Genomic DNA, 19,806 nt, shown 5'->3' on the forward strand with positions numbered 1-19,806 from the left:
AATAATAATACAGAGGACGTCCTGCTGAGACTTAGAAGACACGTATTAGTCCTTATGGCTGACTGGAAACAGGTTAGGGGGCTGAGGATGGAGTCTGACAGGATCACTGAGGGGACGCAGGGAGGTTAGATGTGACTCTGGCAGAGCCAGATCCCCAACTGCCACTGAGGAGACCGCACAGCCCCTCTGGGTAAAAGGTGGGCGGAGCTAGCTTTCCCCTGACCAATCACTAGAGTCTGATAGGTTGCAGGGGAGGAGCACTGATCAAGCTCAACACTTTTTCCATTAGAGATTAATACATAACATGAAATAAATATATGACAGAAAACTATTTCACTACAAGAGAGCAAGGAAGAAGAAGCAAATACATAGCTCCCAATACAGACTGTCTAAGGTTGCCAATGGCAACAGTACACCTCCAGACGCCTGACAATAGATACCGTTCTGGGCCATTACATATATATATATATATATATTATATATATATATCAAGTATATACAGCTAATGATCAAGCAATGACGAAGGAGAAATCATTAACCATGATCTTTCAGCACTTTCGTAAATGGTCGCTGATAACTTGCAGATAATTGTCAGAATCCCGGCAGCCTCTGTGTTATACAGGCAGGATATGGGAGGGCTACGACATGTCAATTCTTTGAGTAGAGAGCGGAGGCGTGCGCGCCCTCCCAGAGACGGCCTGTATGACACGGAGGCTGGCGGGATTCCTCCAGTATTACTCCCTGTGCACTGGCCCACAGTCTCCCACAGATCCCCTGCTGCGTGGGTTGGTCTTGGTCTTTAGCGATCTAAAAACTATTTTTTTGAACATTTTCCCTCTTCACCTAAATACTGATTGTCGTAAAAATCAAATCGTTATATGAACAATTGAGCGATTTATCTCTCTGTGTAAAAAGAACGTGAGGGGCAATCGGATCTTCTCATGTAGGTTGTAGCTGACTCCTCCCACCCATGTGACTGATCACATGATCCTGACATCACCAAAGGTCCTTCAGTCTTGTCGGCTTTAAAACCTGAGTGTAACTCCTCCCAAATGACTGATCACATGACTGTGACATCATCAAAGGTCCTTGAGACAGCTGTGTCTGCTGTGAGGATGGAGAAGGAGAGAGATGAGATGGCGGAGAGAATATTACACGTGGCCCTAGAGATCATCTCCCTGCTGAGCGGAGAGGTGAGGGATTCTGGGAGCTCCCGCCTCATGGCTCCTGTCTCTTAATAAAGCACGGACATGGCTGGAGAGGTGACGGGATAAAGTGACATCACTGTCTCTCTCCATACACAGGATGACATGGTGGTGAGGAAGAGGAGGGATGAGGAGGAAGGATGGAGCAGGGACCAGGGTCCTATATCACTGCTGCCTCCACCTCACTCACTGATACAGAAGGGAAACAGTCATCAGGAGATCCTGGAACTCATCAACAAGATGGCTGAGCTGCTGACTGGAGAGGTGAGCAGGAGGGGGAGGAGGCAGCTGCTGACTGGAGAGGTGAGCAGGAGGGGGAGGAGGAGGCAGCTGCTGACTGGAGAGGTGAGCAGGAGGAGGAGGAGGCAGCTGCTGACTGGAGAGGTGAGCAGGAGGAGGAGGAGGCAGCTGCTGACTGGAGAGTTGAGCATTGTATTATCTAGTATTGTGGTTCTTCAGTCTTAAGTCATTTTTGCTTTTCTCCATCACCGGGTATATAGTATATACTACAAGAGCCGGGATGGGTCAGTTATTCCATACGTGACCCTTATTCTCTTGAGTTTGTATCTTTGTGTTTCTCAGGTTCCTATAAGGTGTCAGGACGTCACCGTCTATTTCTCCATGGAGGAGTGGGAGTATGTAGAAGGACACAAGGATCTGTACAAGGAGGCCATGATGGGGGATCAGCCGCCCCTTCTCATCAATGACCCCCCAAGGCTGGAGAAGGCGGGAGACATGATGGCGGCCAGGATATTAGAGCTCACCCTAGAGATAATCCACCTGATCACCGGAGAGGTGAGCCATGCGTCACATCCCCTCCCTCTTATCCCTATAGATAATACAGGGAGATGACTGGAGAGGGGAAGGATTGTTAGACTCTCTGTAGTGATCAGTGTCTCACCATACACAGGATTACACAGTAGTGAAGAAGTGGTGTGGTGAGTGTGTGGCGCCCCCTGTGTCAGGAGGCTGGAGCAGCAGCCCCATCACAGATCCTCCACCTCCATCACTGATCCATGAGCAGAAGATCCTAGAACTGACCACCAGGATGACTGAGCTCCTGACTGGAGAGGTGAGCAATGCTGCTGGGAATGCTGGGACATATAACACCAAGGTCGGAGGTGTCTGGAGGATGACGCCATCATTGTGTTTCTCAGGTCTCTATAAGGTGTCAGGACGTCACCGTCTATTTCTCCATGGAGGAGTGGGAGTATGTAGAAGGACACAAGGATGTGTACAAGGAGGCCATGATGGAGGATCAGCCGCACCTCACATCACCGGGTAAGAGGAGACCTACTGCCCATTACAGCCGACACAGGCTACTACTGGGGGCCATGTTGTAGATTTAGGGCCCTATTCCACAGTATTGATAATCGGCCGGATCGGCCCCATTTGGCCGGTGAAATAGAGAACGATCAGCCGATGATCGTGTCATTGGCTGATCGTTCATTTAGGGCCAGGCCTTAAATCATCGTTCCCCCACCACGCATCGTTACGGTTGAATAGCTGTGCGCGGCGGGCGACCGACCATTTGACAAGCAGCCCTTGCAGCATATATTACCTGTCCAGGCTTCTTCTCCGCGCTGTCTTCATCCCCGGGTACCGCGCGCTCTATCTTCAGAATGGCCGGTCAGCTGACGGAGCGCTCAGCCAATCACAGGCCGGGACCGTTGAGTGTGGCCTGTCAGCTGACCGGCCATTCTGAAGATAGAGAGCGCGGGACCCGGGGATGAAAACAGCGCGGAGAAGAAGCCTGGACAGGTAACGTATGATGCTGCAAGGACATCGGTAACGATGTCCCTGCAGCCCTCGCTCAACAATCATCGGGCCGTGGAATAGGCCCAGTAAACCTCGTTTACATTGTTGATCAGGCCCTCCTCGGCCCGTGAAATAGGACCCTTATTACTGTCATGTGCTGTCATACACAATTAGGCTCTTCATATATCACATGAAGGCTGTAGATTGTCTGTATATAGTAACATATCCACAGTGCCCCATTCTTTTCACCTGTTGGGCTGGTATAGTAGTCCATGCTCTTGTATTGGGACCAAACACTGGAAGTCCCGGTCATCTGCGCTCACAGAGAGAAGGCAGTCATGTGATTAATGGACGCATCGAGATGTGACTCTCTGTACTGGCCGGAATTCCTGTGTTTATTTACATTTTTAACCAGCACAAAACTAAAAAGCTTCAGGAGACTGGACCTAGCTACAGTAAGTATAGCTGTTATATAGCAGCCTTCAGGAGACTGGACCTGGATACAGTAAGTATAGCTGTTATATAGCAGCCTTCAGGAGACTGGACCTGGATACAGTAAGTATAGGTGGTATATAGCTGCCTTCAGGAGACTGGACCTGGATAAAGTAAGTATAGCTCATATATAGCTGCCTTCAGGAGACTGGACCTGGATACAGTAAGTATAGCTGTTATATAGCTGCCTTCAGGGGACTGGACCTGGATACAGTAAGTATAGCTGTTATATAGCTGCCTTCAGGAGACTGGATCTGGATACAGTAAGTATAGCTGTTATATAGTTGCCTTCAGGAGACTGGACCTGAATACAGTAAGTATAGCTGTTTATATAGCTGCCTTCAGGAGACTGGACCTAGATACAGTAAGTATAGCTGTTATATAGCAGCCTTCAGGAGACTGGACCTGGATACAGTAAGTATAGCTGTTATATAGCAGCCTTCAGGAGACTGGACCTGGATACAGTAAGTATAGGTGGTATATAGCTACCTTCAGGAGACTGGACCTGGATAAAGTAAGTATAACTGTTATATAGCAGCCTTCAGGAGATTGGACCTGGATACAGGTAAGTATAGCTGTTATATAGTATGAGAACCTGCTTTATATCACATCTACTGATTTAGATTTTGAATGTTATAACAGCAGGGACACTTTAATCTTATATCTTATATCTAGTGAGGAGCAGCACTTTATTGAGGCCCTATATATAACCTGAGATTAAAGGTGGTGAGAGAAGTGTACGGTATATAGAGGAGTATACGGGAGATCTTGCACTTAGTCCCTGTGTCTTCCCTACAGCTGGATCCAGGAGGAGAAATCCAGCAGAGAGATGTCCCCGTCCTCTGTATTCCCAGGACTGTCCGGAGGGAAATCACAGGATTAAAGAGGAAGAAGAAGAAGAAGAGAGGATGAGGAGCGATCCCCGGTGTATGAGTGAGGTGAAGGAGGAGGAGACGCCGGGAGCTGCTACCCCAGGTATGGTATAATGGAGGTACACACAGAATGGTGGAAGTAGCAGGAGAGATGAGAGGAGGAGGTGTGGAGCAGAGAAGGCGGCCGGGTGGTGGTGAGGGCCTGGATACGCTGTACACCGCTGGGGTTACACACCTGCAGCCATCGCCAAGTATCATAACTCACACAGTTATGTAAAATATAGGAGAAGTTATGGGACATATAAAGAAAGGACGTTCCGTGTGTTTCCAGTATAATAGGAAAGTTAGAAATTCATCCACTTAATGGTTTAGAACAACAGTTTATTACATTTTTTCCACACAGAGAATCCCAGTGATGCGGCTGATGGAGACTTCATGTTGTCACTGGATTATAAAGTAGAAGATGAAGAAGTGGAGCAGCACTCCTCAGGAGAAACCCGCCGGGACCTTACTGTACATCCAGGAGGTCACAGGACAGATCTATCATATAATCCCCCTAATCCTGAGGAACCTTCTCCTGACCCATCACAGGTTGTTACCACAAGGACAGATCAGACAGACCGGAAAAGGTTTCATTGTGGTGAATGTGGGAAAGTGTTTACAAAAAGCTCAGATCTCGTAACACACAGAAGAAGTCACACAGGGGAGACGTATTCATGTTCACTATGTGGGAAATGTTTTACAGATAAGTCAGAGCTTGTGTCACATGAGAGACTGCACACAGCGGAGTATCCATATTCATGTTCAGAATGTGGAGAACGTTTTGCTCAAAAAGCCCATCTTGTTAAACATCAAGAAACTCACTCAGAAAAGAGGATATATCCGTGTCCTGAATGTGGAAAATCTTTTACATCTAAATCAAGTTGTCTTGTGCATGAAAGACGTCACAAAAGAGAGAAACCATATTCATGTTCAGAATGTGGGAAATCTTTTATAAATAAATCTGATCTGGTTATGCATAAAAGAAGCCACAAGGGGGAGAAGCTGTTTTCCTGTTCAGAATGTGGGAAATATTTTAAATGTAAAGCTCGTCTGGTTAAACATGAAATAATTCACACAGGAGCAAAACCACATTCATGTTCAGAATGTGGGAAATATTTTTCAAGTAAATCAAGTCTCATTAGACATGAAATAATTCACACAGGAGAGAAGCCATATTCATGTTCAGAATGTGGAAAATGTTTTACGTGTAAAGATCAATTGGTTAAACATGAAATAATTCACAGAGGAGCGAAACCACATTCATGTTCAGAATGTGGGAAACATTTGTCAAGTAAATCAAGTCTAATTAGACATCAGACAGTTCACACAGGAGAGAAGCCTTTTTCATGTTCAGAATGTGGCAAATGTTTTACAAGTAAATATCATCTGGTTACACATATGAGAATTCACACAGGAGAGAAACCACATTCATGTTCAGAATGTGGGAAATGTTTTACATGTAAAGATCATCTGGTTAAACATGCAAGAATTCACACAGGAGAAAAACTACATTTATGTACAGAATGTGGGAAATATTTTTCAAGTAAAGCAAGTCTTGATAGACATCTACCAATTCACACAGGAGACAAGCCCTATTCATGTTCTGAATGTGGGAAGTGTTTTACATGTAAAGATCATCTGGTTTCACATACGAGAACTCACACAGGAGAGAAACCACATTCATGTCCAGAATGTAAGAAACGTTTTTCAAGTAAATCCAAACTTATCATACATGAGAGGATTCACACAGGAGAGAAGCCCTATTTATGTTCAGAATGTGGCAAATGTTTTACAAGTAAAGATCATCTGGTTACACATGTGAGAATTCACACAGGAGAGAAACCATATTCATGTTCAGAATGCAAGAAAAGTTTTGTGAGTAAATCAAGTCTTGTTATACATCAGAAAATTCACACAGGAGAGGAGCTACATTCATGTTCAGAATGTGGAAAATGCTTTACAAAGAAATCACTTCTTCTTAGACATCAAATAACTCACACAGGGGAAAAGCCCTTTCCATGTTCAGAATGTGAGAAATGTTTCCCGAAGAAATCACATCTTGTTAGTCATCTGAGAATTCACACAGGGGTGAAGCCATATATATGTTCAAATTGTGGAAAAGGTTTTACAAATAAATCAGGTCTAATTACACATGAAAGAAGTCTTCACATGGGAGAGAAGCCGCATTCATGTTCAGAATGTGCAAAATGTTTTGCAAGTAAACCAGTTCTTCTTCACCATCAGAGAACTCACACAGGAGAGAAGCCATTTTCATGTTTGGAGTGTGGTAAATGTTTTACAAATAAATCAGATCTTGTCAGACATCAAAGAACTCACACAGGAGAGAAGCTATATTCATGTTCCGAATGTCAAAAAAGTTTTTCGTTTAAATCAAATCTCCGTATACACGAGAGAGCTCACACAGGAGAGAAACCATATTTATGTTCAGAATGTGGGAAAGGCTTTACAAACAAACCAGATCTTGTCAGACATCAAAGAACTCACACAGGAGAGAAGCCGTTTTCATGTTCAGATTGTGGGAAAGGTTTTACAAACCGATCAGGTCTTATTGCACATGAGAAGTCACACAGGAGAGAAGCCTTCTTGATGTGAATTCATGAATATAAAATCTGGAAATTGGAGAATAAACTTTTTATAGTTGTGGAAAAAAAATCAAACAGGACGGAAGGGAAGATGTGAGAGGAAGAAGAGGGGCGCGAAGACAAGAGGAGGAGAAACTAGATGGAAACAATGGGGAAAACATTGTAAAGAAGAAAACTGTAATCTCTGACTGTATAATAAATGAATAAACCTTCCTGGCGGTCACTGCTTCTCCCGTTATTTCCATCGCTGTAGCTGGATGGGGGGGGGGGTTGTCTTCTGGGGGATCAGACATTTTGGGGGAGTCATAAGCAGTGACTCTTACAGGTGGCCAGAGATGACGCATCTATAGACAGATGTACGAGATACTTAAGGTGGTTGTAAGACGCCGAGGTAACTGTCAGAGAACCAATGCAGTCCCATCCCGTGACCTCAGCGGGCGAATAATACGGCGTATTGCTGAGGAGTCAGAGTGTGGGGCAATAAGTGACCCCCAGGTGGAGGAAGAAGCGCTTTGTGCAGAAATCTTTCTGCCTTATCTGCCTCAAAGAACATTCTATAACTGCGCTCTCACCGTTAGAGCGTCCAGCACATTCGGCAATAGCCAGCCAGTGATCAGACACCTTAAAGGAGAAGTCAGATTTTTTTTTTTTTTTTTAAAGGCGGGGCACTGGGGGGGATAACAAAGGGTACTAACTCACCTCTCCATGTGCCTCGTCAGCCCTGGGATCCCCTGCAGAGCTGACATCACGACCCAGCTGATGGACTGGCAGCTCAGTGACTAGGACGGATCACCGCTGCAGTCACTGATTGGCTGAGCGGGCTGTCCATCAACCAATTGTGATGATGTCAAGACTCGGGGGGGGGGAATTGTCTTCCTGCGGGGGTCCCAGGGCCGGTCCTGCTGCTCACTGCAGGCACAGGGAGAAGTAAGCCATGCTTCATTGTCACTCCCCCTTTCTTACATTTCGGAGTCTGACAGGAAGCGTGGAGTTGTGTAGTGTCCCACAATGGGTTTTTCTTTATTTACACACACACCCAGGTAAAAGTAGTTCTGTCAGGTGTCACAGCCTGGTGATGTAGCTGCTGTGCCCTACTCCAGCCACTAGGTGTCTCACTCCTCCTGAGCACAGCTGCAATTCAAGTAGGAAAGTTTAGCCAGTTAACACTCTCACCCATACTTCCTGTGTACTTCTGTCAGTATTAGTTTCAGTTAGAGAAGAGACAACACCTGTTTTCAGTGTTAGAGACTACAGCAGTCATGCAGAGATGAGCCCAACCCTGGGGTAACCGGAGTTAGAGGGGTAACCCCCTTGCCTACGCCGAAGATTCCTTACTTCAGGACAGTCACCCCCTTGAACAGGAGAGGAAAAGAAAGGCTGATCAGCAGTAGAGCACAGTGCAAATAGCCGCTCTCTACTGACTATGTAGGAAGGATACTACTAGCTATCTGATTATTGCACCAGAGCACTCTTACCTATTGTATTGCAAGATATTCTAAAGTAAAGTCCAGCATTGTTTAAAGTGGGACATCTCCAATTTGGTCGGGAGCTCGCTGGAGGAGGAGCATGAGGCGGGGCTGAGGTCCGCTTCCGCTGCTGGACACTGGCGTTTACCCTGAGACCCATGTGCTGAGCTGGATTTGACGAGGGGGAGATGTGGAGCCGATCCCCAGAGATAGCGTGACCCCTGCTGAGGAATTTCCTTCTGGCTGAAGACCAGGTCGTTGCTCGTTCTGGTCGTTGCAGCGGTTGTGAGAGCAGGAGGAGGTGAACGGATTCAGGTGCGGTGGCTGCTGCAACTCACCTGGTTTGGAGACGATCGGGAGCCGTGTCGAGCGGAGGGAGATCGGGTGACACATGCAGGCGGAGTATCCTGAGTGTGGGGCCGAGCCGAGACGAGGAAGTGCCGCTTCCCACGTGTCCTGCGGGCAGGGAGTGACAAGGTCCAGGAGCCCAGGTCGGAGTGAGAGAGTGGACGGAGTCTGGAGGTTTGGAGCGAAGGATTCGGGCTGCATCTGAGGTTTGAAAGTCAGTGTGTTTTTTGGAAGTGGAGAAGCAGTGCTCGGTCCGGCGGCGGTGTGAGCGGTGCTGGGCTGGGTCTGTCCTCTTGCTAAGCGTTGGAAGTGTCCGGTTGTGGTGAGAGGGCAGCCGGGTCCAGGTGAAGCCCAGACTTGGGAAAGTTGGTCCTTCTCCATTTTTCCTCCTCTCTCCTTAGACTTTCGCTACAGGTCTCCGGCTTATAGTCAGAACAAACCAGAATGTCCTACCCTGGTGATGGGGGAACTAAATGCGGTGATGGACGAAAATAAAGATAGGTTGAGGGCTTCTGGAGGAGGTGGGACCCAGGGATCCTCTTTGCTTTCAGGGGCTCTCAGGGAACTAGGGTTGAGGGACTTGTGGGGGGAAATGTACCCGGATAAGAGATCTTTCTCCTGCTGGAATAAGACATCCAACACTATGTCAAGAATTGACATGGCGTTGGGCAACGACCTCATGGCCCCGTTGGTTAAAGAAGCAAAGTATCTGAATAGATGTTTATCGGATCATGCACCTGTCAGGGTAGAATTGCACTTGGTTAGGGAAAATAGAAGTAATATAATTTGTATTAATGCGCACTGGGTTAGTTTAATTCAGGATAAGGATAGGATTAGAGATGAAATAAGGGATATTTGGGAGATTAATGAGGGCACATCATCAAAAAGGGTGGTATGGGACACGATTAACCTCTTAAGGACATATGACGTACCCGTACGTCATATGTCCTTATTAGCACTTCAAAGCGGGGCCGCGCGGCGACCCTGCTTTAAAGCGCCGCAGTCCCGGGTGCCGTGTGTAGCCCGGGACCGCCGCTATTAGCGGGCACCGTCTGATCGCCGTGCCCGCTAATTAGCTAATCGGAGGCAGCTGTCAAAGGCAACCTTTCCCTGGGGTCGTTGTCCCGGAGGAGCGATCTCCCTGTCTGATGCGGGCCGGGGACTCATCCAAGATGGCGCCGTCCCCGGCTCGGCACTCGTTTGTTACCGGCTGCAGCAGCCGAAAGCAAACGAGTGCCGATCTCATTGATCTTTGCTGTATATCTATACAGCAAAGATCTCAATGAGAGATCAAAGTGGATATACTAGAAGTCCCCCAGGGGCGCTTCTAGTATAGGTGTAAAAAAAAAAAAAAAAAAAAAGTGTTGGTTATAGTAAAAAGCCCCCTCCCCTAATAAAAGTCTGCATCACCCCCCTTTTCCCAGGTTTTAAATAAAAGTAAACAAATAAATAAATAAACATGTTTGGTATCGCAGCGTGCGTAATCGCCCAAACTATTAATTAATCACAATACCGATCTCGCACGGTAAACGGCGTCAGCGCAAAAAAATCCCAAAGTGCAAAATTGCGCATTTTTGGTTGCATCTAATCCAGAAAAAATGTAATAAACAGTGATAAAAAAGTTGTATATGCGCAATCAAGGTACCGATAGAAAGATCACATCATGGCGCAAAAAATGACACCTGAAACAGCCCCATAGACCAAAGGATAAAAGCGCTATAAGCCGGGGAATGGAGGGATTGTAAGGAACGTATATTTGTTAACAATGGTTTGAATTTTTTATAGGCCATACAGTGTCATGTATATACCGGCCATCACATGTTTACTCTATTACTGCACTGTACATCCTCTTGACTATACAGTGTCCAGTATGATACCGCCATCACATGGTGGGGTGAGGCGTGGGTGCTTATGTACTTGCACTGTACGGTCACACTTACTGATACAGTTGTCCATGTAGGTGTACCGCCATCACATGTACTCTATTACTGCACTGTACACACTATACAGTGTGCATAGTATATACCGCCATCACATGTTACTCTATTTACTGCACTGTACACATCGTGACTATACAGTGTTCCAGGGTATATACCGCCACGCAACAGGTTTAACTCTATTACTGCACTGTACACTTACTATACAGTGGTCCAGTATATACCGCCCCTCACATCGTTACTCTATACGCACTGTACATACTTACTATACAGTGTCAGTATATACCCGCCATCACATGTTACTCTATTACTGCACTGTACACACTATACAGTGTCAGTATATACCGCCAATCACATGTTACTCTATTACTGCACTGTACACACTTACTATACAGTGTCAGTATATACCGCCATCACATGTTACTCTATTACTGCTCTGTACACACTATACAGTGTCAGTATATACCGCCATCACATGTTACTGTATTACTGCACTGTACACTTACTATAGAGTGTCAGTATATACCGCCATCACATGTTACTCTATTACTGCACTGTACACACTATACAGTGTCAGTATATACTGCCATCACATGTTACTCTATTACTGCACTGTACACACTATACAGTGTCAGTATATACCGCCATCACATGTTACTGTATTACTGCACTGTACACTTACTATACAGTGTCAGTATATACCGCCATCACATGTTACTCTATTACTGCACTGTACACACTATACAGTGTCAGTATATACCGCCATCACATGTTACTCTATTACTGCACTGTACACTTACTATACAGTGTCAGTATATACCGCCATCACATGTTACTCTATTACTGCACTGTACACACTTACTATACAGTGTCAGTATAGTCAGTGTCAGTGAGTGGGTGAGTGGGACTATATTGAATGCAGCCATCCTCCATTACTTATAAATTTTAGACATTAGTTTATTTTCTGTGTGGGAGACACTTATTTGTGTATCTCCCGTACTTTCCAGGGCTTCTGCCAGGTTATACATTATCTAGTGTTGTATTTAATTACATTCAGTGCGCCATCTAGTGGAGGCTGCCTGCATTCCCTCAATTACATATATCCTGAATAGCATGTGCAATATATGATCCTATAAAATATGTGTATATCTCCCCTCACCACCTGTATGTTTTTTCATCTGTTTGGTCGTGTTTTTATTCCTTTGTGTGTTTTTTCTTTTCATGATAATGTGATATATTGTATTTTATTCATATGAATTGTCTAAATAAAAAATTCTGTTTGATATATTGATCTATGTTTGTCCCTGCATTTCTTTGATCCGTAATGGGATCTTTTTCTTGTTGTATCTATTACTGCTCTGTACACACTTACTATACAGTGTCAGTATATACCGCCATCACAGGTTACTCTATTACTGCACTGTACACACTATACAGTGTCAGTATATACCTGCCATCACATGTTACTCTATTACTGCACTGTACACACTTACTATACAGTGTCGGTTATACCGCCATCACATGTTACTCATATACTGCACTGTACACACTTACTATACAGTGTCAGTATATACCGCCATCACATGTTACTCTATTACTGCAGCTGTACACACTTACTATACGTGTCAGTATATACCGCCATCACATGTTACTCTATTACTGCACTGTACACACTATACAGTGTCAGTATATACCTCCATCACATGTTACTCTATTACTGCACTGTACACACTTACAGTGTCAGTATATACCGCCATCACATGTTACTCTATTACTGCACTGTACACACTATACAGTGTCAGTATATACCGCCATCACATGTTACTGTATTACTGCACTGTACCTTACTATACAGTGTCAGTATATACCGCCATCACATGTTACTCCTATTACTGCACTGTACACACTATACAGTGTCAGATATATACCGCCATCACATTTACTCTATTACTGCACGTTACACACTATACAGTGTCAGTATATACCGCCCATCACATGTTACTCTATTACTGCACTGTACACACTATACAGTGTCAAGTATATACCGCCATCACGTTACTCTATACTGCTCTGTACACACTATACAGTGTCAGTATATACCGCCATCACATGTTACTCTATTACTGCACTGTACAACACTATACAGTGTCAGTATATACCGCCATCACAGGTAACTCTATTACTGCACTGTACAAACTATACAGTGTCAGTATATACCGCCATCACATGTTACTCTATTACTGCTCTGTACACACTATACAGTTCAGTATTATACCGCCATCACAATGTTACTCTTATACTGCTCTGTACACACTTACTATACAGTGTCAGTATATAACCGCCCCTCATCACGTGTTACTCATTACTGCACTGTACACACTTACTATACAGTTGTCAGTATATTAACCGGCCATCACATGTTTACTCTATTACTGCACTGTACACACTACCTATACAGTGTCAGTGATATACCGCCATCACATGTTACTCTATTACTGCACTGTGACACATATACAGTGTCAGTATATACCTCCATCACATGTTACTCTATTACTGTACTGTACACACTATACAGTGTCAGTATATACCGCCATCACATGTTACTCTATTACTGCACTGTACACACTAACAATACAGTGTCAGTAAATACCGCCATCACATGTTACTCTATTACTGCACTGTACACACTTACTATACAGTGTCAGTATATACCGCCATCACATGTTACTCTATTACTGCACTGTACACACTATACAGTGTCAGTATATACCGCCATCACACGTTACTCTATTACTGCACTGTATACACTATACAGTGTCAGTATATACCGCCATCACATGTTACTCTATTACTGTACTGTACACTTACTATACAGTGTCAGTATATACCGCCATCACATGTTACTCTATTACTGCACTGTACACACTATACAGTGTCAGTATATACCGCCATCACATGTTACTCTATTACTGCACTGTACACACTATACAGTGTCAGTATATACCGCCATCACAATGTTACTCTATTACTGCACTGTAACATCTATACAGTGTCAGTATATACCGCCATCACATGTTAACACTATTACTAGCAGCTGTAAACACTATACAGTGTCAGATATACCGCCATCACATGTTACTCTAATTACTGCACGTACACACTTACTATACAGTGTGTCAGTAATACCGCCATCACATGTTACTCTATTACTGCCACTTGTACACGCGATACAGTTGTCAGTATATACCGCCATCACATGTACTCTATTACGTACTGTACACTCTATACAGTGTCAGTATATACCGCCATCACATGTTACTCTATTACTGCACTGTACACACTATACAGTGTCAGTATATACCGCCATCACATGTTACTCTATTACTGCACACACTTACTATACAGTGTCGGTATATACCGCCATCACATGTTACTCTATTACTGCACTGTACACACTATACAATGTCAGTATATACCGCCATCACATGTTACTCTATTACTGCACTGTACACACTTACTATACAGTGTCAGTATATACCGCCATCACATGTTACTCTATTACTGCACTGTACACACTTACTATACAATGTCAGTATATACCGCCATCACATGTTACTCTATTACTGCACTGTACACACTATACAGTGTCAGTATATACCGCCATCACATGTTACTCTATTACTGCACTGTACACACTATACAGTGTCAGTATATACCGCCACCACATGTTACTCTATTACTGCACTGTACATACTTACTATACAGTGTCAGTATATACCGCCATCACATGTTACTCTATTACTGCACTGTACACACTATACAGTGTCAGTATATACCGCCATCACATGTTACTCTATTACTGCTCCGTACACACTATACAGTGTCAGTATATACCGCCATCACGTTACTCTATTACTGCACTGTACACACTTACTATACAGTGTCAGTATATACCGCCATCACATGTTACTCTATTACTGCTCTGTACACACTTACTATACAGTGTCAGTATATACCGCCATCACATGTTACTCTATTACTGCACTGTACACACTATACAGGGTCAGTATATACCGCCATCACATGTTACTCTATTACTGCGCTGTACACACTATACAGTGTCAGTATATACCGCCATCACATGTTACTCTATTACTGCACTGTACACACTATACAGTGTCAGTATATACCGCCATCACATGTTACTCTATTACTGCACTGTACACAGTATACAGTGTCAGTATATACCGCCATCACATGTTACTCTATTACTGCACTGTACACACTTACTATACAGTGTCAGTATATACTGCCATCACATGTTACTCTATTACTGCACTGTACACACTTACTATACAGTGTCAGTATATACCGCCATCACATGTTACTCTATTACTGCACTGTACACACTATACAGTGTCAGTATATACCGCCATCACATGTTACTCTATTACTGCACTGTACACACTTACTATACAGTGTCAGTATATACCGCCATCACATGTTACTCTATTACTGCACTGTACACTTACTATACAGTGTCAGTATATACCGCCATCACATGTTACTGTATTACTGCACTGTACACACTATACAGTGTCAGTATATACCGTCATCACATGTTACTCTATTACTGCACTGTACACACTATACAGTGTCAGTATATACCGCCACCACATGTTACTCTATTACTGCACTGTACATACTTACTATACAGTGTCAGTATATACCGCCATCACATGTTACTCTATTACTGCACTGTACACACTATACAGTGTCAGTATATACCGCCATCACATGTTACTCTATTACTGCTCCGTACACACTATACAGTGTCAGTATATACCGCCATCACGTTACTCTATTACTGCACTGTACACACTTACTATACAGTGTCAGTATATACCGCCATCACATGTTACTCTATTACTGCTCTGTACACACTTACTATACAGTGTCAGTATATACCGCCATCACATGTTACTCTATTACTGCACTGTACACACTATACAGGGTCAGTATATACCGCCATCACATGTTACTCTATTACTGCGCTGTACACACTATACAGTGTCAGTATATACCGCCATCACATGTTACTCTATTACTGCACTGTACACACTATACAGTGTCAGTATATACCGCCATCACATGTTACTCTATTACTGCACTGTACACAGTATACAGTGTCAGTATATACCGCCATCACATGTTACTCTATTACTGCACTGTACACACTTACTATACAGTGTCAGTATATACTGCCATCACATGTTACTCTATTACTGCACTGTACACACTTACTATACAGTGTCAGTATATACCGCCATCACATGTTACTCTATTACTGCACTGTACACACTATACAGTGTCAGTATATACCGCCATCACATGTTACTCTATTACTGCACTGTACACACTTACTATACAGTGTCAGTATATACCGCCATCACATGTTACTCTATTACTGCACTGTACACTTACTATACAGTGTCAGTATATACCGCCATCACATGTTACTGTATTACTGCACTGTACACACTATACAGTGTCAGTATATACCGCCATCACATGTTACTCTATTACTGCACTGTACACACTATACTATACAGTGTCAGTATATACCGCCATCACATGTTACTCTATTACTGCACTGTACACACTATACAGTGTCAGTATATACCGCCATCACATGTTACTCTATTACTGCACTGCACACACTTACTATAGTGTCAGTATATACCGCCATCACATGTTACTCTATTACTGCACTGTACACACTATACAGTGTCAGTATATACCGCCATCACATGTTACTCTATTACTGCACTGTACACACTATACAGTGTCAGTATATACCGCCATCACATGTTACTCTATTACTGCACTGTACACACTATACAGTGTCAGTATATACCGCCATCACATGTTACTTTATTACTGCACTGTACACACTTACTATACAGTGTCAGTATATACCGCCATCACATGTTACTCTATTACTGCACTGTACACACTTACTATACAGTGTCAGTATATACCGCCATCACATGTTACTCTATTACTGCACTGTACACTTACTATACAGTGTCAGTATATACCGCCATCACATGTTACTGTATTACTGCACTGTACACACTATACAGTGTCAGTATATACCGCCATCACATGTTACTCTATTACTGCACTGTACACACTTACTATACAGTGTCAGTATATACCGCCATCACATGTTACTCTATTACTGCACTGTACACACTTACTATACAGTGTCAGTATATACCGCCATCACATGTTACTCTATTACTGCACTGTACACACTATACAGTGTCAGTATATACCGCCATCACATGTTACTCTATTACTGCGCTGTACACACTATACAGTGTCAGTATATACCGCCATCACATGTTACTCTATTACTGCACTGTACACACTTACTATACAGTGTCAGTATATACCGCCATCACATGTTACTCTATTACTGCACTGTGCACACTATACAGTGTCAGTATATACCGCCATCACATGTTACTCTATTACTGCACTGTACACACTTACTATACAGTGTCAGTATATACCGCCATCACATGTTACTCTATTACTGCACTGTACACACTATACTATACAGTGTCAGTATATACCGCCATCACATGTTACTCTATTACTGCACTGTACACACTTACTATAGTGTCAGTATATACCGCCATCACATGTTACTCTATTACTGCACTGCACACACTTACTATAGTGTCAGTATATACCGCCATCACATGTTACTCTATTACTGCACTGTACACACTATACAGTGTCAGTATATACCGCCATCACATGTTACTCTATTACTGCACTGTACACACTATACAGTGTCAGTATATACCGCCATCACATGTTACTCTATTACTGCACTGTACACACTATACAGTGTCAGTATATACCGCCATCACATGTTACACTATTACTGCACTGTACACACTTACTATACAGTGTCAGTATATACTGCCATCACATGTTACTCTATTACTGCACTGTACACACTTACTATACAGTGTCAGTATATACCGCCATCACATGTTACTCTATTACTGCACTGTACACACTATACAGTGTCAGTATATACCGCCATCACATGTTACTCTATTACTGCACTGTACACACTTACTATACAGTGTCAGTATATACTGCCATCACATGTTACTCTATTACTGCTCTGTACACACTATACAGTGTCAGTATATACCGCCATCACATGTTACTCTATTACTGCGCTGTACACACTATACAGTGTCAGTATATACCGCCATCACATGTTACTCTATTACTGCACTGTACACACTATACAGTGTCAGTATATACCGCCATCACATGTTACTCTATTACTGCACTGTACACTTACTATACAGTGTCAGTATATACCGCCATCACATGTTACTCTATTACTGCACTGTACACTACTATACAGTGTCAGTATATACCGCCATCACATGTTACTCTATTACTGCACTGTACACACTATACAGTGTCAGTATATACCGCCATCACATGTTACTCTATTACTGCACTGTACACACTATACTATACAGTGTCAGTATATACCGCCATCACATGTTACTCTATTACTGCACTGTACACACTATACAGGGTCAGTATATACCGCCATCACATGTTACTCTATTACTGCGCTGTACACACTATACAGTGTCAGTATATACCGCCATCACATGTTACTCTATTACTGCACTGTACACACTTACTATACAGTGTCAGTATATACCGCCATCACATGTTACTCTATTACTGCACTGTACACAGTATACAGTGTCAGTATATACCGCCATCACATGTTACTCTATTACTGCACTGTACACACTTACTATACAGTGTCAGTATATACTGCCATCACATGTTACTCTATTACTGCACTGTACACACTTACTATACAGTGTCAGTATATACCGCCATCACATGTTACTCTATTACTGCACTGTACACACTATACAGTGTCAGTATATACCGCCATCACATGTTACTCTATTACTGCACTGTACACACTTACTATACAGTGTCAGTATATACCGCCATCACATGTTACTCTATTACTGCACTGTACACACTATACTATACAGTGTCAGTATATACCGCCATCACATGTTACTCTATTACTGCACTGTACACACTTACTATACAGTGTCAGTATATACCGCCATCACATGTTACTCTATTACTGCACTGTACACACTATACAGTGTCAGTATATACCGCCATCACATGTTACTCTATTACTGCACTGTACACACTATACAGTGTCAGTATATACCGCCATCACATGTTACTCTATTACTGCACTGTACACACTTACTATAGTGTCAGTATATACCGCCATCACATGTTACTCTATTACTGCACTGTACACACTATACTATACAGTGTCAGTATATACCGCCATCACATGTTACTCTATTACTGCACTGTACACACTATACTATACAGTGTCAGTATATACCGCCATCACATGTTACTCTATTACTGCACTGTACACACTATACAGTGTCAGTATATACCGCCATCACATGTTACTGTATTACTGCACTGTACACACTATACAGTGTCAGTATATACCGCCATCACATGTTACTCTATTACTGCACTGTACACACTTACTATACAGTGTCAGTATATACCGCCATTACATGTTACTCTATTACTGCACTGTACACACTATACTATACAGTGTCAGTATATACCGCCATCACATGTTACTCTATTACTGCACTGTACACACTATACAGTGTCAGTATATACCGCCATCACATGTTACTCTATTACTGCACTGTACACACTATACAGTGTCAGTATATACCGCCATCACATGTTACTCTATTACTGCACTGTACACACTTACTATAGTGTCAGTATATACCGCCATCACATGTTACTCTATTACTGCACTGCACACACTTACTATAGTGTCAGTATATACCGCCATCACATGTTACTCTATTACTGCACTGTACACACTATACAGTGTCAGTATATACCGCCATCACATGTTACTCTATTACTGCACTGTACACACTATACAG

The 19,806-nt window shown here is 43.1% G+C and overlaps 1 protein-coding gene across 1 annotated transcript in view; it reads left to right on the forward strand.

Annotated features, from left to right (window-relative positions):
- Window positions 1–2,371: 2,371 nt before the first annotated feature.
- Window positions 2,372–19,806, forward strand: part of LOC138793978 (oocyte zinc finger protein XlCOF7.1-like) — a 91,461-nt gene continuing 74,026 nt past the window's right edge. The window contains exons 1-2 of the mRNA XM_069972743.1: window positions 2,372–2,486; window positions 4,254–4,430. Coding sequence (XP_069828844.1) covers window positions 2,402–2,486; window positions 4,254–4,430 — 262 coding nt within the window. The 5' untranslated portion in view covers window positions 2,372–2,401. The remainder of the gene's footprint in view (window positions 2,487–4,253; window positions 4,431–19,806) is intronic.

The sequence above is a fragment of the Dendropsophus ebraccatus genome, chromosome 5, assembly GCF_027789765.1.
Source record: "Dendropsophus ebraccatus isolate aDenEbr1 chromosome 5, aDenEbr1.pat, whole genome shotgun sequence".
NCBI lineage: Eukaryota > Metazoa > Chordata > Amphibia > Anura > Hylidae > Dendropsophus > Dendropsophus ebraccatus.